This window comes from Spermophilus citellus (genome assembly GCF_964194105.1).
Source record: "Spermophilus citellus genome assembly, chromosome: 9".
Classification (NCBI taxonomy): Eukaryota; Metazoa; Chordata; class Mammalia; order Rodentia; family Sciuridae; genus Spermophilus; species Spermophilus citellus.
Genome location: NC_138191.1, coordinates 65,700,652 through 65,725,645, shown reverse-complemented (window position 1 = coordinate 65,725,645; position 24,994 = coordinate 65,700,652). Strand labels below are relative to the sequence as shown.

Below are 24,994 nucleotides of genomic sequence, written 5' to 3'. Positions count from 1 at the left end.
TTAGAGGTATATATAGACAGAGAGAGACAGGGTGAAAGAAGCCTTTTGAATAACCAGGGAGGAACAATGGGGTTATTCAGAGGTTTGGTCTCCCTCTTAGTCCTATTCCTGCTGCAGAGGTCAAACACTTCCCTTGTGAGGCTGAATGACAATGGTTATGAAGACCTGGTCATTGCTATAGATCCTGGTGTGCCAGAAGATGGAAAACTAATTGAACAACTAAAGGTAAGATAGATGTGATATCTTCTGTTTTAATTGTGGAAAAGAAAAAAATGTTAATTAAAGTTAATAATTATCATGGAAACTCTGAAATCTCCAGAAAGTTTAAAAGCAGCATGGTGCAGTGGGGACAATGTTGGAACGGGCAGAGGGAAGTAGAGGTTCTAGATGGGGTTCTAGTCTACCTCATCACAGTATGAACAATATGGCATAGGGCCCCCTGATCCTCAGTTTCCTCATCTGGAAATTAGTATTTGAACTTATCTGTTCTTTGGTAAGCTATTTATTGAATTCTTATGGCATGCTAGAGGAGAAAGCAGTGATTTAAATTTTAAAAAGCCTTTGGTCTCATGGAGTGTATGTTTTTTTTTTCAGAGATCTAATTAATAAAAATGAGTAAATCAGCAGGTCAGGTGTTAGCAGGTTGCTGTGGAATACACCAAATCAGGAAAGAGAGTTCAGAGTATGGGTGGGAGTAGAATAAGGGGAGAATATTAGTGTCATGTAGGATAGTCAGGGAAGACCTCTCTGAGCAGTTGACGTCTCAAGGAGACGGACATGAGTGAAAGGAGAGCCCACTGACAACCTGTGGGATGGGCACAGCATGGAGATGACAGCATTCTTCCTGTGACCAAGGAAATGACATGGATGAAGAGGAGGAAGAGTGAGTTTAGCTGAAGTTGAAGAGGAAGCAGAGCACACACCACTGGAAAGCCTTTGGCTTCTACTCTGAGAATCTATTAAGGAGTTTGTTAGGGGAGGTGTGCACTGTACTTCATGTTCTAGGATTGTTCCAACAGTGCTGTGGAGGAAATGGTGAAGGGTTGGCACTTGTTACTCATCCTGTGTGAATGCTGTTGCAACACAGGAGTACAGGTAGAAATCTGTGGCAGGTGAGCAGTAATTGTGACAAGGACAGTGATATTGTGGTAGATAGTTAGTATTTGTGATTCTGAACATGTTCTGAGGGTATCATGGACAATACTTCCTGATGATTTAGATGGGTGTGTGATAGGGGAAGGTAAGAATCAAGACAGGACCTACACTTTTGCGTAAACACTTGGATTGATTATATTCTCATCAATTGTGAGTAAGGAAGTTTGGCAGTTTGGAGATCTGGAGTTAGTTTAAGGGTTTTGAAATTAAGATGCTTATTAGATATCCAAGTAGAGAAGACAAGAAACTGAATTTAGGATGACAATTTGTGTGTAGGTAAAAATTTAAGATTCATCAATCAGTGTGTGATGATTTGAATGCACTAGGTAAGTGCAAACAGAGAAGAGAAAGGCATCAAGACCCTGATTTTCCAGTTTCTCTGAACCATAAAAATCCCACATAATACAGAGTTTGGGCTTACGGTGATGTGAGTTGTTTCTCTCTACCTGACATCTACATATACTCATTCCTTATATTCAATTTCCACAACTGTGTTGGGATGTTCACTTTAGAAGCCTTCATTGGTGATTCTGTGGCTGCTATTTATTATTTATTCCTTATAAATTCTGTTGCAACATAGAGGTCTTTGCTTATTGTACCCTTTGAATTCCAAAAAAGATAAATATTCCTTTTGCTAAAAAGTATGGGTTATAAGAGCAGATAGCACATCTAATTCTTAATGATGGTTTCTTAGTGTTCAGGGCTAATAGATCAATTGTAAACATTTCTGAACTCAGAAATCAATATTTGAGGGCTGGGGATGTGGCTCAAGCGGTAGCACGCTCGCCTGGCATGCGTGCGGCCTCGGTTTGATCCTCAGCACCACATACCAACAAAGATGTTGTGTCCGCCGAGAACTAAAAAAAAATAAATATTAAAAAATTCTCTCTCTCTCTCTCTCTCTCTCTCTCTCTCTCTCTCTCTCTCTCTCCCCTCTCTCTCACTCTCTCTTTAAAAAAAAAAGAAAAGAAATCAATATTTGATAAAATGTTTTGTTGGATTAAAGAGTGTCTTAACATGGTCTTTTATGAACACTAAAAGTGTAAATTCAATCCTTGCAGACATGCCTAGATATCACAATATTTCTTGGTACTCCCTCAGCCCTCAACGAATTTCTTACATTTATAACTTATAACGGTATAAAATACTATCATTCACATTATAAAGAAAGAGAAATCTGGGGTTCTGAAAAGATAGATGACTTTTCCCAGGTCATATAAAATAAACTCAGAATTGAAATCCTGCTCATGAGCTTTAAATGCTGATAGACCTGGGTTTTAGTTCTGGCTTGAATAAGAGGGCAAAAACCCACACCAAAATATTCTTTCCCAGACTGTTTTCCTGAGCTTGCATCCATTAAAGCTTTTCTTGACTCAGATTTTCAGTACTGATATCAAGCAGCTTTAGGGCTGCTTATGGACAGAGTACTTTCTAATTCATCTCATCTTTATGACAACCATCAAAATAGGTGTGTGGCAGTGATTCATTGAAGAGGTGAGGGAACTGAACTTCAGAACATTATATAAATCAACCAAGATCTGTGAACCAGAAAGAACTAATGACCAGTACTGAGATGAAGAAAATTAACCCAAAGTTCATATATATATTCATATTAATCAGTTCCTCTAAATACCAACAAAAGCAATTGTCTTTTGGTGTAAGAGAACAGAAGACTGAGAAGCCTTTTAATATGTAGGACAAAGCATTAGTTTGAGTTTGACAGGTTGCAGAATAATGGGCAATCATAACCCTACCCATTGACACTCAATCCTATTACCTTCCCTATGGATAGGGTGGGGAAAGAATTCCTCCATGCAACTCTAACATCAGCCTGAGAATGTTTAAAAAGATCATTAAAACACGAAGAACAGAAATGATAATATTCCTGTAGACCGTCCTCCTCAGCTTGCATCCATTAAAGCTGTTCTTGACTCAGATTTTTAGTAATGATATCAAGCAATTTTAGGGTTGCTTGTGGGCACAATACTTTTAATTCATCCCATCTTTATGACAAGCCTAAAGATAGGTATGTAGCAATGGTCCATTAAAGAGGTGAGGAAACTGAACTTCAGAACATTATATAAATCAACCAAGATCTGTGAACCAAAAAGTACTAACACCAGTACTGGGACCAAGAAAATTACCCCAAATTCCATGTGCATATTCATATTAATCAGTTCCTTTACACAAAATGCATAAGCACTTGCCTTTTGGGGTAAGAGAACAGAAGACTGAGAAGCCTTTCAATGTGTAGGACAAAGCATTAGTTTGAGTTTGACAGGTTGCAGAAATGAAATGGTGGGCAATCATCAAGCAGATGCTTTTGTGTTGACAGGTACCGGGGGAGATGTCAGAGATAAGCTCTGCTCTGTCAGTCCATTCTTGCTCAGCAATACTCACATATTGTTTTTCATTGAAATAGGACATGGTCACTACAGCATCTACCTACTTGTTTGAAGCCACACAGAAAAGATTTTTTTTCAAAAATGTTTCTATATTAATTCCTGAGAATTGGGAAGGAAGTCCTGAATACAAGAGGCCAAAACATGAGAGCTACGATCAGGTAAGTGTTGAAAACTTCTCTAACAGAAAAAGAATATTTTCAGATGTTTCCCAGTTTTGCCACAGCTGATTGTCTCAGAGTCTTTCTAATTAAATATTATCATTTCTGTTCTTCTTATTTTAATGATCTTTTGAAACATTCTCAGGCTGATGTTAGAGTTGCAGCACCAGCCCTCCCAGGCAGAGATGAACCCTACACCAGGCAGTTCACAGAATGTGGAGAGAAAGCAGAGTACATTCATTTCACCCCTGACTTTGTACTGGGAAAAAAACAAAATGAATACGGACCATCAGGTAGGAAATTTGGCTAAAACCGCTCATTTTAAGTAAGCATTTCTGTTCCCAGCTTTAGTGGACAGTTCTTGGAGCCAAAGTATTCCAGTTTCAAATCCTGGCTCCTCTGTTTTTTTGGGTTTTTTTTTTTTTTTTTTGTTAGGTGTGATGTTAAACAAGTGACCCACCCTCTCTGTGCTTATTCCTAACAAAATGGTGACTAGTTGAGTTTCTACCTTATAGAATTTTTGTGAACCACAATCTAGAGAATCCATGTAAAAGTATACAATATGGTGTCAATAATGTTTCAGAAATTTTGACACCTGAATTAATAAATGTTTTCTAAGGCATACTTTTTAGATTTCAGTTTTCTAGTTCTCCACATCTGTTAATCAATCACATGTAAGTTCCATAAAAACCAGATGGAGAGAGCCATGATGCCAGTTACTGATCAAGAGAAAATTTCATAGGCTATTAGTTGCTGATATTATTTAAACTACTTGCTTGTATCAGATGAAATTGTTTATAGTTGATCATTTGGGCCTATTAAAAATGGAAATTTCATCTAATTCAATATAATGTTATGATTATTTATTCAGCTGAATGAAAGCAATTAGTTTTCAGACAAAAATGAAAATCACTATGAAATGAGAGTCCAGTTCACATGTCACTATTCAGTGAAAACTTTCATGCAACCCCATACCCTATAATTGCCTCTCCCATTGCCTGTTCAGTGAAAGTTCATTAGTCTCTGTTTCTGCCAACACAGCCAGCAATAGTTATCAATACCTGGACCAATTTCTCTCTCCAACCTTGAAAGCTCTATCATTCCCTCCATCCCAATCTTACCTCTCTTCCACACATTATCCTGACAAGAATTGCTCTCCTTGGTTCCCCAAAATATCACACCACCCTAAGTGCAATTTCTTTCTACCCTGACATGTCCAGCAAATCTAGTCACTTGAGCCACAAATACAAATAGCTCAATTCCCCAGCCACTCTTATCCTTAACTTCCATCTCCTGCACTATATGCTCTTGTCTGTCTCTTTTTGGCTCCTGTTACCTGTTTCCCAGACTGTTTAAGGAATACATAACACTAACTGGCATCATTACAAGCACATAGTTTCTAAGCTCAGTTATGCTCTCAAATCTATTTAACATTATTCTTACTTGGTTCTTCTCAGTTACCTTTCTTATTTCCCATAGTAGCTATTTCAAAACTTCTACCATTTTTCTCAAGATCTCTAGTCACTCTCCTCATCTATTATCAGAGGCCTAGAGTGAGAAAACTGAAGCCAATACCTTTTTTGTTTTATAATCCAAATTCATGTCCACTTTTACCTCCTCTACCTATACTGGTCATAGAAAAGACTTCCAATTTTCCCCATCTCGGATCTTGATCCTTCATCATATCCCAGAACTTAGACCTATTCTATTACTGACAGTCCCACCCTTCCTTTTAGACAGGAGTTTGTTATGTCATTTGATGTATGTATTTATAAAAAGAAAATTCACATTCTCCAAACCTTGCCCTAAAAACAACAGGCTTTTGGAAAAATAGGATGAAGAAGAGAGGCCTCAAAATCTGCTTATTTTCATACCAACCACAATGGTAATATGGTATCTAGACAGAACATTTGGACCTACCAGGCAGCAACTCAGTATGGCTGGAGGATGCACTAGCAGATATTGAAAGTACACATGTGTGTGTGTATATATATATATATATATACACACACACACACACACACACAGTAAAATTTCTGTTAGAATTGAGAACAATGAAGGCTGAAATGACATGATTTCAATGGCAATAAAATCCTAAGTCAGAAGGGCTGGTTTTCAAGTGTGGATGGGAGGTAGAGCAACCTGAGGAGGGCAGAAGGCTGAGGGTGGAACTTTCTAGAAGATAGTCACAGATGAAGGGAATTTTAAATTTTCTTAAAATTTACCAAAATCCTATAGTAGTACTTGATATGAGGGTTTTCCCCTCCACTGAAGGTTATAATTCCACTCCCACTAATCAGGTCTCATTTGCCCAGAAAATCATAAAATTTTAAATTTTAAAGATTATTGCATAAACAATAACATAGGGATATTGTTAAAATCCAGACTTTGATTTAATAGGTTTAGTAGGTTTAGAGTGAGATTCTGCATTTCCAACAAGCTGCTTCCCCAGTGATGTTGATGCTGCTGGTCCAGGACCATATTTTGAGGTCTATATTTTTCATTTTTTAGGTCCTTAATATTTTGAAGTCTTTATTTCTTAAATACCCAATATTGCATTCAATGTATATAAATAAAAATAATAATTATTTTATATAATTAATGCTTACATATATCATAAATGTATCACTTTATTTTGACACCCCCAAAATTCTCTGTGGTCTACAATACTGTTTCCCAGTCTCTTCATTACCACTCAAGAGATTTTTAGACAGATTTTCCTGATTATATCGTTTGGTATCTTAATACAATAATTATTATATATCTGATTGTATTGTTGGTGGAGTTGAAGTTTAGAGAACCATAAATCATTATATTATGTAATATCTTTTGCTCCCAAGCTACCAAACCCCAAATATTTGTCTACTTTGATGATAGCATATGCTCCATAAATGTTTTATTGATTTAACATGTTGTGGAATAAAAAGATAATATACTATTTAACAGTGTAGTCATTTAATACCATGGGGTTTTTAGAAACAAATATGTTAGGAGTTATGAATATCTTCAATCAAGATATATGTTGTAATGGAAAGATCTTCTTTAAATTTTTGAGATACAAAAATTTTCACCTGAATTATCATCATGCATTTGAAATAATTTCCTACAGGTAGATTGTTTGTCCATGAGTGGGCTCATCTCCGCTGGGGAGTGTTTGATGAGTACAACGAAGAGAAGCCTTTCTACAGTGGCAAGTCAAAGAAAATTGAAGCAACAAGGCATGGATATTTATATTCTCCTAATGACCTCAGGCTTTTAACTGTTTTTTTTTTTACTTCTTTCAAATCACAATTATTCATTTTTGTCTCAATGCAAATAACAGGAGCTATATTACAGAACTGCCTCTTTTTAGGGAAATTTATCTTAATGCAGTTGGTTTTCTATTTAAATTACACATAACTTTCATGGCAATTATTTGATTGGCATTTGGCATTTTGATGTATTTTACACCTGTCTATCATAACTGCCAGAACTCATTTAGACTAAAATTGCACACTACATAGTTGGACTAACTACAAAATTGATCAAAATTATTTCTGTTTGTATAAAAGTAAACAAAAATGGTTAAGTACTTCTAAGTGTGGGCTGAATAAGAAACCAAATGCTCTAAGAAGCCAATTAGTAACTTCTTGGAAACTAATTAGAGGTCATTTTAGAATGTCAATCTAGCATGACAGTTAATAAAAGACTCTCCACTTGAGTCTAAGATTAAGAAAACAAAGTGGTTGGGGAATCCACTTAAAATTGGGTGCCCAATCAATGATACATGTCCACCTGGGGAGGGGAACTTGTCACACAAGTGCAAGCTAGTAATAACTAAATTTCCTCAAAATTAACTGTCACATTTTTTTCAGGTGTTCCACAGGTATCACTGGCAAAAATAGCGTTCATAAGTGTCAAGGAGGCAGTTGTATAACAAGATCATGCAAACGAAATTCTACAACAAATTTGTATGAAAAGGACTGTCAATTCTTCCCTAATAAAGTTCAAACAGAAAAGGCATCCATAATGTTCATGCAAAGCATTGATTCTGTAAGTATGCCAATCATGATTTATAATCAAAGGGCATTTCCAGTTTTATTCATTTTTATTTTTATTATTTTGTGGTGCTGGGTGTCAAACCCAAGGCCTTATGCATGTTAGATGAGCACTCTATCCATTGAACTACATTCCCTGCCCCACATATCCTATTTTAAATGATCTTTCCAGGTGAAGTAAGGCTTAAATATAATAACAGAGTTATTTGAATATTGGCTGGTGCATGGTAAGCACACAAATAGTGTAATCTGTTATCATTATCACTATTGTGGTAAAGTTACTTGATTCTCATTAATTACATTTTATTCAATAAAAGCATATTTGCAGAACATATTTGAAATTTTTTCCAATTTTATAGTTAGGCTTTTTTAGTTCAGGGGATAACAAATTATTTTTCATTTTATTAATCTTTTAGGTGTTGGAGTTTTGTAATGCAGAAAACCATAACCAAGAAGCTCCAAGTTTACAAAACATTAAGTGCAATTATAGAAGTACATGGGAGATAATCAGCAATTCTGAGGATTTTAAAAACACTACACCCATGGCAGCACCACCTCCTCCACCTGTGTTCTCATTGTTGAGGATCAGTGAAAGAATTCTGTGCTTAGTTCTTGATAAGTCTGGAAGCATGTCTGTAAGTTCATGTCTGAAGGGTGGGAATGGAAATAATTGAATGCTAAGAATACACTGAACTCTACCTGTACCTGGGTTGTTCTAAATCACATGGTGACATAAAATACCATCACTTCCTGTGATCATGAGATCAAGGCGTAGCAACAAAATATTGTAGCAAAAGATTATATCAGCAGAGTTAAGAAGACCTAACCTAAGGATCTCCTTCCTTTTTCCACAGAAAATGGATGGTTACTAGGAGAAGATGTGGGATTTTAGTTGGAAAATTAAAACGAGACATTGAAACACAAAGTTGTTTTTAATTATGGTCCTTTTACTGAAAATGCTTAAAAGACATGGTGATAGAGTGGGTTAGTGGATGCTAACCCCCATTCCAGTTCAAGGAACAAAAACAATCAGCAGAATTTCTAACATGGCTTTCTCTTATTTATTAACTGTACAAGTGACCTCTTTATGCTTAAAGACACACACACATACACACACACAGACACACACACACGATATATAGCTAGATGCATCCATTCATTCCATTATATTTTGGTGAATGGAAATCATTCTGTTAGGTTTATGTCCATGTCATTCAGATGTTCAGAGTCCAATACACAATTTTCTATCCCTTTTCTCACTACCTGAATGACTTATATTATTCTATAAAATTTGGGAGAGGCACTCACCCATAGATGGGCTAGCTTTATAACATGCTGTAGGTTATTCTGATCCTAACACTGCCCTGTGCTTATGTCCATTACTATTATTAATTATATGGAAACTACACATGTCTTTCCCAACAAGCCTGGAAGCTCTTCTAGGAAATGGAAATTTATCTGATGCACCTTTTGATCCTATGGCCTAGAACAGAGTTTATCACATAGGGTCAGTCAATAAAAATTTGTTGAAATGTATGGACTACTAAAAAGCAGATGCAATGTGATAAAGCACGCAGAGGATGACACATTTGAAGCAGAACAGAGCATGCATGCTGCAGGCCAGGAATAAAAACTTCAGCAAATAGGAAAAAGGTGGATATTGAAAGGGCAGAGAAAGATATGATTAATGAGATGAACCACAGTAACACAGAGTTCCAGAGAGAGCAGCAAAATTCTATATAGCAGCCCATAAAGTGAACAGTAAATGTCACTGAGGAAAGAAAATGCTCCTGATTGGCAGCTGAGGAGTCTTCCCTAGACAGGGTGTTGGCAGATCCAGTGTTAAAGGCAAAGTAAAGCAGCAAAGTGGTGGAGAGTACTCAAATATGAGGGTATAGAAGTTTTTCCCTGTAATTTGTTCAGGAAGTTCAGAGAGAAACTTGGTTGTGGTTGTGGAGAGGAACCCTCTGAGTGTGGTGAAGAGGGATGGAGAGGACAAATTATGAAGAAGTATACATCCTCAAAAACCCAATACCAGGAAGAGGGATGTGAGTCCTGAAGTATTACCAAAGAACCAATTCAAATTAATGCATAGCTGGAGAAGTGGTGGGGAAGGTTAGGAGAAAGGGAAAGGAGGGAGGGAGGGACTGGGCTTCTCAGCATTTACTGCAGCTCAAGTAAGTTTTGCATTTGGAGTAGACTAGTCCCCAGTAGATGGACCATTTGAGCTCTGAGTGGAGGTCAAGATAGACTGGTTGGATTGAGAGTTCTGGGGTGTGATTTCATCCAAGGACAACAGGCACAGAGGCTCTCAGGAGGAATTAGAGAGGCTCTAAAATGTGTATCATCATTTGCAACTCAATCTCCTCCCTAGCTTCCACCTCTAACTTGGGTGGTTAGCAACAGTAATCAGTTCAAGTTGAAAAATATGTGCTCCTTAATATACTGTATGTGTTCCATAACACACATAACCATATTTTTCAATTTTACAAATTAATAATTGCTTTCTTCAACAATACCAATTAATATTTATAGAAATTTCTTATCAGTAAGGTTTATCCACTCATTTTGTGTGATCTGCTATTATATTCCAGATGAAAACCACTTGTTGTTTTCTTGTCTTTTTTTAAAATTCAGCTTTATAATCGCCTCAATCGAATGAATCAAGCAGCAAAATATTTCCTACTACAGACTGTTGAAAATGGATCCTGGGTAGGGATGGTTCACTTTGATAGTGCAGCCAGTGTTAAAAGTGAGCTAATCCAAATAAAAAGTGACATCGAAAAAAACAAGCTCTTGGAGAGCTTACCTACTGTAGGTCTTGGAGGAACTTCCATCTGCTCTGGAATTGCAGCTGCATTTCAGGTAAAACGCATATTTACAAATATGTATTTTTTCTTTTTTGTTTGTTTTTAGGACATTTTAATACAAAGTGCTTCTACACATGCTTTCTGCCTAATTTTAACATAATTTATCCTAAGAGGCACAGAATATACAGAAAAAAATTCAGTTCATTTTTAAATGAATCAGTGAATCAAGGAATAAATATAGGGAAATAAATAAGTATAAAAATGCCATTACATTGTATGTCCAATAAGGCCAGATATTTTGTTCTTGTTCGCATAGAAGAGTTGGTGATAAATAAATGTCAGTTAAGTAAATAATAGTGTGTGGGCACAAAAGCCATCAACTTTGGGGGCGATGAAGCAAATTACTTGGTGTGATTCCACTTTGGGCCAGTTCTCCTTTTAGTTTATGTGGCATTCAGACAGGGCAAACTGATGCCTATCTATTAAGGGACTATTAATCTTATTTGGTGTAAGCCATGTGAGTCAGGGAATAACCTTTCGCATCAGAGTGCTGGCTCTGTTTATTAGCTTTGTAACCTTAGGCAAACTTTTTGGTCTCTATGGATTCCATATGACTTATCTATACAATAGAGGACAGAGGAATGCCTACTCATAGGATTATTATGAAGATGATGTGAACTTATACAGTTATATACTTGGAATGATCTTTGCTGTATTATAGAGTAAAATTTATCCAAATGGTCATATTGAACACATCATTAATATCAACTGTCATTTTTCTTTTGTTTAGAAACCCTCCCTATCTCCTCACAGTCTATAAAATTAAGTCCAAATTCCTCAGTCTGAAGTTACTCCAAAGTCTCCTGAGGCTAAGATTACCCTCTTCTATTTTCCAGCCTTTTTCTCAGTTCTCCACTCCTGATGCTCTATGCCCCAAGAACTTACTGTGCACATTCCTCTCCAAGCCCCCTGTGTGTTAGCAGTCCCTGTACCTATGCACATGCAATTTCTCTACCTAAAATGTTTCCTTTTTTCCCATCTTGACATGTTAAAATTCTACTAGGTCTTCAAAATCCTCTCTCTTTTTAGCTTTTACTGCCCCTCCACCACCCTATAGAGTCTCTTTTATGAATTACATGGTCTTTTAAGTGTAGGTTTATAAAATGAAGACCTGCATCTAAATCTCAATTGTCACTATTAGCTTTGTGACACTAAACATGATTGACCTCTGAGTCCTTGAGTTCCTCCTTTGTAAAATGTGATAATGAAAGCCAGCACATAAGGTAGTTCATGTTTTCGTTTATTCAACATGTATTTAATGTGTAGCTGGTATGGGCCAATCAAAGCTGCTTGTCTCTATCGTGTTTGCTGTGGTGTTTGCAAACAGATATTACCTCTAGGTGAATGCAAACAGTAATGCACATTATGGAGACAGTGTTGTGAAAGAACCTAGCAGTGTGCTATGATTATGAGTAACTGGGAAAGGAGGGAATCACTTCAGAAAAAGAGCCCACTGAGGCTTTCCTTAAAAAGTGACATCTAAACTAAGACTTGAAAGATGAGAAGAAGCCAATGGTTTATGTCAAAAAAAGAGCACAAATTTCCTCGGGAAGAGTTGGATAAAAACTAGATTATTCCAAGAAATGGTAAAAGCTGGTGGCACTGGAGAATAGCAAGTGAGGGGGTATGAAATGTGGTTGAAAAATTAAATGATGTCTAAGCATTCAAAACTTCAAAAATATATAAGAATTATAATTTGTTTTAAGTACAATAGACAGCTACTAGGGCTTCTGCCAGAATCTGATTATCAATTTATGTTTTAGGAAGGTGATCTGGTTGCCCCACGTAAAACCAAGTGTAGGGAGCAAGAATGGTAATAGGCAGACAGTTCAGGAGATTGGGCTTTGTAAATTACATACTATGTAAAACATCAATGTTCAATAAATGGCAACTCTGTAATATGTCATCTCTCTTAAACTATAGAGTACTCTATTATAGTATTTGTTGTATTTTTTCTTACTCATGTCTACATTTTCTCAGTCTCAAGACACAAAACTCAGTAGGGATTATTAAATTGAATTTAATTATTTCCATGAATGTAGGAACTATGTAGTTCCTACTGAATTTCCACACAGTGGCTGACTCATGGCAAGTGCTCAGTAAGTAATACAAAAGACGGAGAGATGAAGGATAGAGAACGCTACTTCATCTTTGGGTCTTTGTTTTGACTTCGTGTGGGGGATGTGATTTTGGAATGCTGTACAGATGTCATAAGTGTATAAAAGTCTTCCTCTTCAGTTGATTTCAATGTATGTCAGAGAATATTTCCCATGTATTAAAATATATATAAGTTGCTTTGCCTCAAGCCATAGGCAAATTGTAATATGGGTGGTAATTTTTCCCCTGATACCAGTTCTATTAGGGATTTCTATATTCTCAAACTTTTTCTGTATACATGTCTCTACTCCTTGAGCAAAGAAGCCACTGATAATCTGACATTTTTTTCCCTTGCTGGCTGGACTCAGTTTTCCAAAATGGTGCTCAAAGAAGCCACTACTAATTAAAACTGACAGAGAAGTTGAAATAGAATTGCTCTCCCAAGCTAAGTTCTCTTTTTCCTCTACCACAACCATCTAGATTCAGAACTCCAAGGTTCAAACTGCTAGACTTGTAGGAAAGCAATTCAATTGCAAATAGAAATCAACAAATATTGTTCATGTTGTCTTTGAATACCACTAATATGGTTAGATCTGTGCCAGTTACTATTAAAAGTAAAATAAAGTTTTACAAGATCCCTAGCTCTACCATGCTTAGAATTTAACATATCTTTTTTAAAAAATATGCTAAGAGTTTTCTAATTTGAAATCAAGACTTTTATTTTGAGTGGACTCTTTTTTTCCATTTGTTCATTTCAGTTATATAAAATATTAGGGTTCTTTTTGACAAAATTATACAAGGATGATATATAATCTGCTCCTATTTAGTCCCCAGTATTTCCCTTTTTCCTCCCCCCTGTTCCCTTTAGTGAGGTAGATTCTTAATGCATTTATCTGAATATACAACAAACATTATACACTGAATTTTGTTGGAAGATAGTCCAGTCAAAGAAAGCAGTAAATATTACTTCCATATTACACAGTTAAATTTTAGGTGTCTGGTTGACTTTAATTTCCCAGGCTGAGACACCACTGCCATTTGGTCCAGGCAGGATTTTCCAATGTCAGATAGCTTTAGGTTTTAACTCTGAAATGCCAATTTAAAAATGGTATCAGAAGCTATTATATTTGAATAAATATTCTCTTCAATGGGCAGGGGTCAGGAGGCAGGAAAAGGTAATGTTTAAATTTCCCCAGGGTTTGTTGATTTCTATGATTTTATAAGAAACTTATCTCCTCTATTCTTCACACTATTGTTTATTCCTCTATTTTTTTCTAATTTCCCTTTTGTCTTTGGGATCTAGGATGGTAATTGTGGTCTGAATTATGCTTGCAGGTGATTGAAAAGCTAAACGCCCAAATAGATGGATCTGAAATAGTGCTGCTGACTGACGGGGAGGACAGCACTACAGGGAGCTGTGCTGATGCTGTGAAACAGAGTGGGGCCGTCATTCATTTAATTGCTTTGGGGCCATCTGCTGAACAAGCAGTAATAGAGATGAGCACTGAAACAGGTAAAACATGATCTGTACATTCTAGACTTTTAATACCAATGTATATAAAGAGGCTGACAACTCAACAACTTCTCTTGAGCACCTGGTTTTCAGGTGCTGGGCCAAGAGTTGAAAACCCCAGTCAAACCAGATGCAATCTGTGTTCTAACAGTACTCAGAATTCAGTTGTCTGGAGTGGGAAATGAAACTGCAAATCAGATCACATAAGATGATAACATTCCTTGACAACATGCGAAATATCAAAGAATAAATCTCTATGTGAGAAAAGAAAGCCATCAGCTCTCCCAAGGTTGTAGAGAATAAGGGCAAGGAAGTCTGAGCAACGAGGAGATTTCTTTGCTGGGCCTTGAACAAGGTGTTAAATTTCTCCAGGAAGGAAAAAGGGAAATAATCAAGCCATGAGCAAAAAAAAAAAAAAAAAAAAAATTCATTGTGGAGTGACAATGCAAGGCACTCTATGGAAACAGTGGTGTTCCTGTGGGGTAGATGTAGGTGCTTATTTGTGAAGCAGGCTGTGAGGTGGGAGGCCATGCTGTGACAGAAGCTCAGCCAAAATATCCAAATAATAGATATTAACTATGGTAGCTACTATTTTAGACACACAGATGAATGATTCAGATTAAATGTTTCTAATGCCTTCTAAATAGCAGAGAAAACATACTTCATGAGTACAAATTACCAAATTGGCTTTAATGTCACAAATATAAATGTGCTTGTAGTTGTACAGACTCATCATTTTAAAGTATTTCTGTTTTGTTTTTGTTGTTTTGTTTTGTTTGAGACAGTGTCTCTTAAGTTGCCAAGGCTGGCTTCAAATTTATAATTCTCCTGCCTCAGCCTCCCAAGTAGCTAGGATTACAGACCTGAGTTGCCATGCCCATTCAAAGGGCTTTTATAGCAAATGTCTAATTTAAATATTTTCCAAGTAGTACTTTTTAAAGTTGACTCCACTGCTTACTTTTCTTCTATCTCCTGTCAATGATTATCAGGGTACTGCAGCATCTTTCTAATATCTTTGTAATTTGTATATTATCATTCTAATTTTCTGTTTGATCTACACTTTGAAAAATCTAAAAACCACTTTTTTAGAATTATATCCTATATAAAAGTGAATAATTCCCCTAAAGGGCTGTGTAAATACTGCAAGTTTAGACACATGGAATTGTCACATCTTCTTTCATAGTCCATAATTATTTGATGTATTTCGGGTAGCTGAGATTTCGATGTTGAGATATTAAAATAGCTTCTACTACCATTTTTAAATTGGCATTTCAGAGTTAAAACCTACAGCTATCTGACACTGGTCTATTTTACTAATATATTCTGAAACTGATTTTATTTAAACTGTTACCTTATTAACCACTAATATGTACTTATTTTCTAGAAAGTAAACTAATTAATGCATTTACATTTTAGGAGGAAAACATATTTATGCTTCAGATAATGCTGAGAACAATGGCCTCATTGATGCTTTTGGGGCCCTTGCATCAGAAAATGCTGATCCCACCCAGAAGTCACTTCAGGTCAGAGTTGCCACCCTTGGGGTTTTTGTGTTTGCATTTACCATAACTGAGCAGAAGAATTTGGTAGTCTTAAGTTTTGAGTTCCATATTTATCTCAAAGTGAATTTTTAATTAAAATCAAAACTTCTGCCAGAAATAGAAATTATTCTTTAGCTATAACCAAATTAAGTGCTAAAATAAGAGTAAAGTAAATGGTGAGATAGCTAATATTGTTTTTCATATTCCCATAGAATTTGGTTAAGGAATAATGTTAAAACCAAATTACATCCATTTCCCACCAAAAGACTTCATCTAAAATAAAGCAACCATTTTGAATGAAAAACAACAACAAAAAAAAACCCTCACTCATATTTCCAAGCTTTCCTTGCACTTCATTGTTACAAAATAAATTTAGAGAAATGAACTCAACTGCCTAATTTGGAAATGGAAGAACTGTATCTTGGAAATAAATACGAGAAAGAAGGGTGAATGATTATTGTATCTACAAGGCTAGGGCTTCTCCCATCTTTTCAACCACACTTTTCACTGGCATTTTATTTTACTCACCTCTCCTCTGAACTCAACTCTTTTTCTCATCTATATCACAATGACACCATCATTTTCTGCTACTTAAATTCAAGAACTTTGATTAGGCTCTGGTTCTTCAATTCAGATCCCATGAACAATGTCAACAAAGCCTGTATCCATCAACATATATTTTTTAAAAATCTGTTTATCTTCTTCCCAAAAGTCTATGTCATACCTCCTTATGTCAAGACTTCTGTGTTCAGTTTTTCTATTAATCAAATCACTATCTACATTAAAACTTAGCATGATCACCTGGGCAGACCTATTTTCCAACAATAAGGAGAGCATAGAAGGAGAGCTGTGGCTTAGAATATGTACATATTGGTTTGGAGATTTAACTCAATAATAATACTTTCTTAAATCAAAGACGTATTAACTTAACAGGAGATGGAGATTTTTATAACAATGATTTTCAAAGTAGCAATCTGCTCACTTTTATTAGCATGAAGGTATTTTGGGTTGTGGAGTAAATGGAAATAGAAATGAGATTTCTTATTCTACAGAGAATGCTCCACCTAGGAAGCATGTAGTGAGTGAATTAAGTTGGATCTTCTGTGACATTATGTTACCTGAAACAAGCCAGGCCCAGAAAGACAAAAGTGCATGATCTTACACAGTTGAACTCAGAGAAACAAAGAGTATAATGATGATTACAAGCTGCTGGTAGGATGTTGGGCTTGGAGAAATGTTAGACAAGGATACAACATTTCTGTTAGATGGGAGAAATGAGATCAAGATATCTATCATACAAACATGGTGTTGATAGTTAATAATATGCATTATTTCCTTGAAAATTGTTCAGCATGAAATTAAGTCCTTTCACCATAAAAAAATGACAAGGATTTGAGGTAATACTCATGTAAATTAGCTTGATTTAGCCCATCAATAACATGTATACTTTTCAAAACACCATGTTGTATATGATAAATTTATACTATTTTTGGCACTTTAAAAAATAATAATAAAGCAAAAGAGTTGACTCTCCTTGACTAAGTGCTATCCACAGAGATTTTAATAATTTCTTTAAAGTTTCTCTCTGAGAAATCCTATTTTTATTGGTCTTTTCTCAGAATTCCATCCTGTACACATTAGTTTCCTCTTTTGTATTTACTGTCCAGAGCTTCACTCTCTATCCTGTGAAAAACTATTTCAAGATTCCAGATCAGGGAAATGTATCCATGAGAGCTTTTTCCCTTATTTATAAAGCTCTAATGACACATAAACATTATACTTTGGATCATCATGAAGATGGGGAAACTGAGGGTAATCACACACATACACAAAAACATACACATGTACACACCCCCAATACTCCATTTCTGTCCATAGCACTCATTAATACTAAAGACTGGCATGGGTGTTTATCAAAAACCTGAAAAAAAATAATACTAATGAGTTCATGCCCCCAACTGTAAATGGCTCTTTTATATGCTGTTCTTCTCTCAGACCCTCTTATTTCCACATTTTCTAGATGACAACTGCTACATACCAACGAGCTTTCAGAAAGATTCCAATTATAAGGTGGCCATATATAAGATTGTGTTCAGATGAAAAATTGTACATTATCTTTAAAAGAAAAAGAATAAAATTATTCTATTCTACAGTTATTGATTTTTAAAATGTATCTAAACAGCTCGAAAGTAAGGGATTAACCCTGAACAATGATACCTGGATGAATGACACTGTAATAATCGATAGCACTGTGGGAAAGGACACATTCTTTCTCGTCACGTGGGAAAAACAGCCTCCCAGTATTTCTCTCTGGAATCCCAATGGGACACTGACAGAAGCTTTCACACAGGACACTGTTTCCAAAATGGCCTATCTCAGCATTCCAGGAACTGCACAGGTAAGTGATCGGCTTTTAGACATTCTCTGAATTTAAAAGCTGAAAATTCATTGTTTAATGTCATAAATGTGAGTATTGATGATCATATCATCTACAAAATTATTTTATCATACACTCTCCTAGACTTTGTGATCCTAAAGACTGCAGTGGATAGCTGGAAAAAGAAATAAAGAACTCTTGCATCAGGAGAAAGTCTAACAAGAACCCTCAGGAAAAACTATGGGAAGACTCTGTAGTTAATGTGCAGATTGCTGTTGAGGTCAATGAATAAGACCAAAGGCAAATTCTCCAGTAATTATTTTTTCCAGATGACATGTCACAAAATATAGATGCCATGTGTGACAATAATCAGAGTACCTGCCTGAACCCCAACTCACACCATTTTAAACCTCAAACCATCAAAACCCTGTTTATCATACTTCATACTTCTAAGATTTATTGTAGATTTGAATAATAGAAACCAGAATATGATTTGACTCTGGAAACTTACCATCTTTCCACTGGAAATTTTAGGTGGGCACTTGGACTTACAGTCTTCAGGCCAAAGCAACAGAAACACTAACCTTGACAGTAACCTCTCGGGCAGCAAGTTCTTCTGTGCCTCCAATCACAGTGAATGCTAAAATGAACAAAGACACAAACAGTTTCCCCAGTCCAATGATCGTCTATGCACAAGTTCTCCAAGGGTATCTTCCCATTCTTGGAGCCAGCGTGACTGCGATCATTGAATCAAACAGTGGAAAAATAGAAGTTTTGGAACTTTTGGACAATGGTGCAGGTAATTCACATGTTTTATGAATAAGCTTATATTTTCAAAACTCAGGATATGGTAAGGGTCCTGTGTCAAAATGGGGCAGTAAGATAGATACCCAAGGGATGGGGAAATAGCAGGATCAGTAGGGAATTCTACCAGATAAAACCTACAATCAATGATGTTGACAATAAATGTTATTTGTTGTCATTATTATTGTTTGTCATTGGTCAGCCAATGATTGTCATCATTTAAGTAGATCTCATTCAGGCAGTTGAGGACAGCATCAGCAATGCTGGGCCAGTGTTTCATAGGGGAACATCACCAAGAAAGTCTGCTCAGAGACAGTTAAGCACTAGCAGCCAGATGAGATCTAGTGGTACTACCTGGGCCCTTGGTAGGAAAAGGGAAAGAAACAAGAGAACTCCCAACAACTGAAAAAATGACATGAGAGCTAAGACCCAGGGGCAGCAGGAGCTACTTGAAGAAAGGAGGGCTCCTCACTGGGGCATCAGATACCAGTTGTTACAAATAGGAAAAAAGGAACTATGCTGGCTTCTGGGTAAGAGGTCAGTAAGCAAGGAAATAAACAATTTGATACATATCTTAATTATTACAAATTTGAATCAGTACCTTCCACAATGTAATTTATTCACTCTTTTGATAATACTGTCTTCAACTAGAGTTGGCAAAGTATCCTTACATGCAACTCAATTCCTTCTTTAGGCATAACGATATTTACACAACTGTCCTATGCCTTTTCTTTCCCTTTCCATAAACCCATCTGCAATATATTAAACTTACCTGCATCTTGTTTGATTTCTTTGCATTTTACCAGATGAATATTTAGCTAATTGGAAAGTAACTAGTTTGAAATGTCTTCAACTTAAAAAGCATTGGTGGTTAACAATGGCTCAATGAAGGCATTCTCAAACTTTAGTGTACAAGGGAATCATCTAGAGAGTTTGGTAAAATATGGAATGCTGAGACCCTTCCAAGTAGTATGAGAAATTTACATGTCTAAAAATCTCTAGATTTTTAGAGATACAGATATTGGTGGTTCAAGGACTTCATTGTAATACACTGTTTTTGAATTTTAAACTATGGGAAATCTTTTGGCAATTGAACAGGTAATGCCAATGCTGGTGTTATCAAGAAGTATACATATGATATAATATCCCACAAATCCTCCAATTTTTTTTCTAATAGCAGATGAGATTTTCCTCTGTCAGACCAGAAAGTTAATGGATCAGAAGAATAAAGGCTGGAGAAATGAAAAAGAAAGAGTTGTGGAAGATAAAACAATACAAGTAATGTAGTCAACTAGAGTGAGAAATAGATTCTATACAAAGTCACTATTTTTTTCCTAGTGGGGACCTTTTTGATTTAAACACAGGGATGACATAATATGACTAGATAAATTAAGGTAAAATTGAAGCAATTGGCAGAGAAATGGTAAAAGCACTATAAAATATATGTAAATAGATTAAGGACAGGAATATGAGGTATTTGTTTACATATACAAATATAAATGTGTTGTATATGTGCTATATGGATATAAAGATATCAAAACAACTCTAGTATCAATTCAACTCTAGTATCAATATATTGAGCTGACAGAGCATAATATAACTAGTCTCCAGAAGGTCAAACTCTAAATATGAGGCCTGATCTAGAGGGCATGTTATAGAGGCCAAAGCTTGTTGTATTAGAAAATGCATGAATTTCTCTTTGTATTTACAATCATTTATTTCTTCATTTCTATGATAAGGTGCTGATACTTTCAAAGATGACGGGGTCTACTCCAGGTATTTTACATCTTATTCAGAAAATGGCAGATATAACTTAAAAGTGCGGGCTCACGGAGGAACAGACTCTGCCAGGCGAAGCTTGCAGTACCCACTGAATAGAGCTGCCTATATACCAGGCTGGGTGGTAGATGGTGAGTAGCTCATGGCAGCTGAATTCATGTATAGATTGAATAATATTTGGGATTTGGTATAATTGAGGCTTCAGACATCTTACAACTCAAAATATAGCTTTTCCCACTTCTGGAATGAAGTTCTTGGCTAATTGCCCTCAAATTGATCTAAGCTTTAGAATAATGCCTAGCACCTAGTAAACATTTAAAAACTGTTAGCTAGTATTAGATTAGTTTGAGAAAACTTCATGATATGAACAAAATATGCCGAATTTTCAGCTCAGGACATAAAAACAAATCAATATGTTATGAGCCTAAGTATAAGCAGAATTTATCCTTCAGATTACAAGTGATATTAAAAATAAACATTTATTTGTAATGTTGTTTTCTGTTTGTTTGCCTTTAAAGTATCTTTTATATTTTAAAAGTTAATATGCACATTAGAGGAAACAGAAAAACACAAGGAAAGAACAAAGTCATGGAGTCACAAGTAGCTTAGCTGGACATGTCCTTTCAGAACCTGCATGTCCATATACAACATCTCATTTTGTGTGGTTGAAATCATAGTGTGAATTGGGTTTTTCTGTGCATCATAAATATTCACCGGTTCAAAATGCCAAAGCTACATGAGCATTTTTGATAATCAAGAATACACTACAGCAATACCTTCTGTTAGAAAAAGAAATTGTAATCCTGCCTTTCCTGCGACAAAATTTTCAATCAAGGCAGAAATGGCAACAAGTCTCTAGATACATATATTAGCAAAGTTACAACTACAATAATGTATTCCTTTAATGCTCAATTTAAAATGAGACATAAAGCAACACAATACACCAAGCATAATGTTTCTCAGGAGGTTCTCTATCAGATTTCTACTACTAAAATACTAGCAAGAGAGCATGTCCCCAGTGAATTGGAGTATTCCTACAGTACAGCCAGAAGATGCACACACATCAGTAGCTCACATCAAAATGTAAATCTTTCAATGTTTGCTCCCATGTTTACTTGTGTGCTTCCTTCTGCCCCTCTGCTGCTAGCCTAAGGAATAAGTCCTGAAAAACATTACCCAGACATAAAAATAATTTCATGTCCAAGATGCATCTTTCCTATCAATTGTACCAAAAAGATATTTACAAGTTGGCTAATTCACTAGGTTTAATTTTTATGATATACTATCACCTTGGGCATCTAGAAAATTTAGATGTTATGAAATTTATGAAATAAATTATGAACTTTGTGCACAATAAGTGCAAGTACATTACCAAAAAATTCACATATAGATAGATTCATGATTATGATCTAAAACAGACTTCCAGATATGGAGATGATAGCAAATAGTCATTCACCTTACCCTTCCTCCTATCCCTTTTCTGTGACTACGTACAGGACTACCACTAAGTTTAAGAGGTAAGCAAACAAAGGTCACTCCCAGAAGATAGTTCTTCCTTAAAGAATAATAATAATAATAACAAAAGGATAATCACATAGAGATTATTTTGCTACTTCTAATATAATTTTTGGTATTAGGACTTATCCTTTAATACCCAGAAATATTAACTAAATTATACATTTAACAGTAGCTAGAGAATCTGAACTAATATAAGGGGAACAGAAATTCTTGCTTCATACTTTCCTCTCTCTCCACCCCCCACCCAGTGAACAGTCAACACACTCTCCAAAACATCAAGTTTAATAAATCCATTCCCCTAAATTCCAACCATTCCTATACAGTAACAAAAAATATATAAAGGGCATTATTTCAGCCCTCTACTTTTGCCATAGGTTTTGTACTTTTAAACATCCAAAAAGACTAGATGTTTCCAACAAGGTGCTTAAATTTTCCACGAAACACACACTAGCACTGAATCAACCACACACACCTATTTAACACAGGCTAGCCTTTAAAGCAAAGGAACAGAAACGAGAGAAAAAAAAAGACTTTTTTTTTTTTTAAAGGGTTAGAATGTGAAAGTGACTTCCAAACAGGAACATTATGGCCTGGAACCTCTCTCCTTCTCATCTCTTATCAAGGCAGGGGTCAGATATATGCATCTGTAATGCTTAGAGAGAACTCTAATGATTTCAATTCCTAAGGGATTTTAAGAACAATCCTTCCTATGAATTTTAACACAAAGTGTACTCAGGATGTTAGTTAACTAACCATACTTTTGTCATATACTGGAATGCTTTTTTTTAAGTCAAAAGAATAAATGTGTAGAGCAAGGTGATGATAAGCATGAAGAATGCATTCTTTGCTAACTTTCCCTCGCATAGTCACTTCTCTTGTGACTTTCAGGGGCTTTTTCTTAGCAATTAGAGTACAATAAGTATTATTCCATAGCACTTGCAGCATGGAGTGGTTGGAAGGAAACTGGTTTTTCCCCAGGTATATTCCAGCCTGAAGATAATTTGAAATGTAAAGCAAACTTTTTTGAAGGCATATATTGAATTTGTAGATAACATTATTCTCATGTGACAGTCTTTACTCCAAAGCAATTTATTATCCAGTTTTATCCTAAAGGAAACTAAAAGATGAATTATCCCACCAATTGGCACTTATGATTGTGTCACAGGCCTTACTAAAAATTTGACTATACACATGAAGAAAAAAAGGGAAAGACTAGTGGGATGAAGAAGGTGATTTATTTGCTCACTTTAAACTAGAGAATTTTTAATGCAGGCGTAATTGAAGGGAATTCATCAAGACCTGAAACTACTGAGGATACTCAGACAATATTGGAGAATTTCAGCCGAACAGCATCTGGAGGTGCATTTGTGGTATCACAAGTTCCAGACTCTACAAATGTTCCCTTGCCTGACCAGTTCCCTCCAAGTCAAATCACAGACCTTGATGCCACATCTGAGGGGGATCATATCAATCTAACATGGACAGCACCAGGAGATAATTTTGATATCGGAACAGGTAAGCATAAAGTATCATGTGGTTTCAACTTAAGTTAAAGGTGCTCATTGCAAAAGCAAGGGTGTATGGGCAGGTTAGGGAAGAACAGTTTTTTACTGACAGCTCACTGAACTTTTAATTTTATAATCTGATATTTTTTAATCAATCAAACGAGATATTTTAACATGCTTTTACTTCTCATGCAAAGATAGTAACATTTGGCAGAGCTTAAAAGTCAGAATTCAGGTTTATTTAAAAAGCAGTAACTTTTTTGTGAGTATATACTATGCATAAGTAAACAACATTTTTGAGAGTAAATGGAAAGAAATTTACTATGGTATCTATTCTACAGTTACTAAACTGCCTGTAACTCTTTTCTTAGTTCAAGTGTATATCATAAGAATAAGTGGAAATATCACCGATCTAAGAGACAATTTTGATGATGCACTTCAAGTGAACACTGCCGACCTATCACCAAAAGAGGCGAACTCCAAGGAAACCTTTGCATTTAAACCAGGAAACATCTCAGAAGAAAACATAACCCACATATTCATTGCCATTCAAAGTGTAGACAAAAGCAATTTGACATCAAAAGTATCCAATATTGCACAAGTGGCTCTATTTATCCCTCAAGCAGATTCTGGTCCTGATGAAAGCCAACCAACTCCTAATCCTGGTGAAAATCATTCTACTCTTAATTCTGGAGTTAATATTTCTACTGTGGTCTGTCAGTGGTGGGGTCTGTTGTGGTTGTTGTGGTTGTTAGTATTATTTTAAGTACCACTATTTGTATCTTAAAGAAGAGAAAATCTTCAAAAAGACCTAGAACAGAGTTTTAAAAACAAAAGCAATATAAGTAAAGGATACTTCTGAATTTTTAAATTCATCCTGTGTGATTATAAACTTATAAAAGATATTTAAGAGGTCTAGAAAGGATATTGTGGTCAAATATAAACATGCATGAGTTTGTGAAAAACTGCCAATACTAAAGTCCAATAGTTTTATTCACTCATTTAATTTATCGTAAGTAGTGATAAATAAAGACCTTTTTCATGTTGTCACCCCAGTTGTGTATTATTTTTCTAATTCAAAACTTTCAGAGATATTTTCAAATTTTATGAAGAAGTTAAAATTATCAATTTAAGTATTTAAAGTACAAAAAGTAAAAAATGATAATTGTGAAAATTGATTGGTTTTGGTGCCATTGGTATAAATTGATGGCATCATATTCACCTAAAAGCTCCAC

At 35.6% G+C, this 24,994-nt stretch overlaps 1 protein-coding gene across 1 annotated transcript; it reads left to right on the top strand.

Annotated features, from left to right (window-relative positions):
• Positions 1–66: 66 nt before the first annotated feature.
• On the top strand, positions 67–24,525 carry LOC308655393 (calcium-activated chloride channel regulator 4-like; the record flags this gene model as incomplete). Its single annotated transcript, XM_081305502.1, has 14 exons — positions 67–225; positions 3,578–3,718; positions 3,864–4,011; positions 6,828–6,936; positions 7,573–7,750; positions 8,172–8,390; positions 10,393–10,620; positions 14,058–14,235; positions 15,652–15,758; positions 17,959–18,174; positions 18,688–18,952; positions 20,697–20,867; positions 23,527–23,769; positions 24,131–24,525. 14 exons carry the CDS (start codon positions 67–69, stop codon positions 24,523–24,525), a joined length of 2,757 nt encoding a protein of 918 aa, XP_081161628.1.
• Between the last annotated feature and the right edge of the window lie 469 nt (positions 24,526–24,994).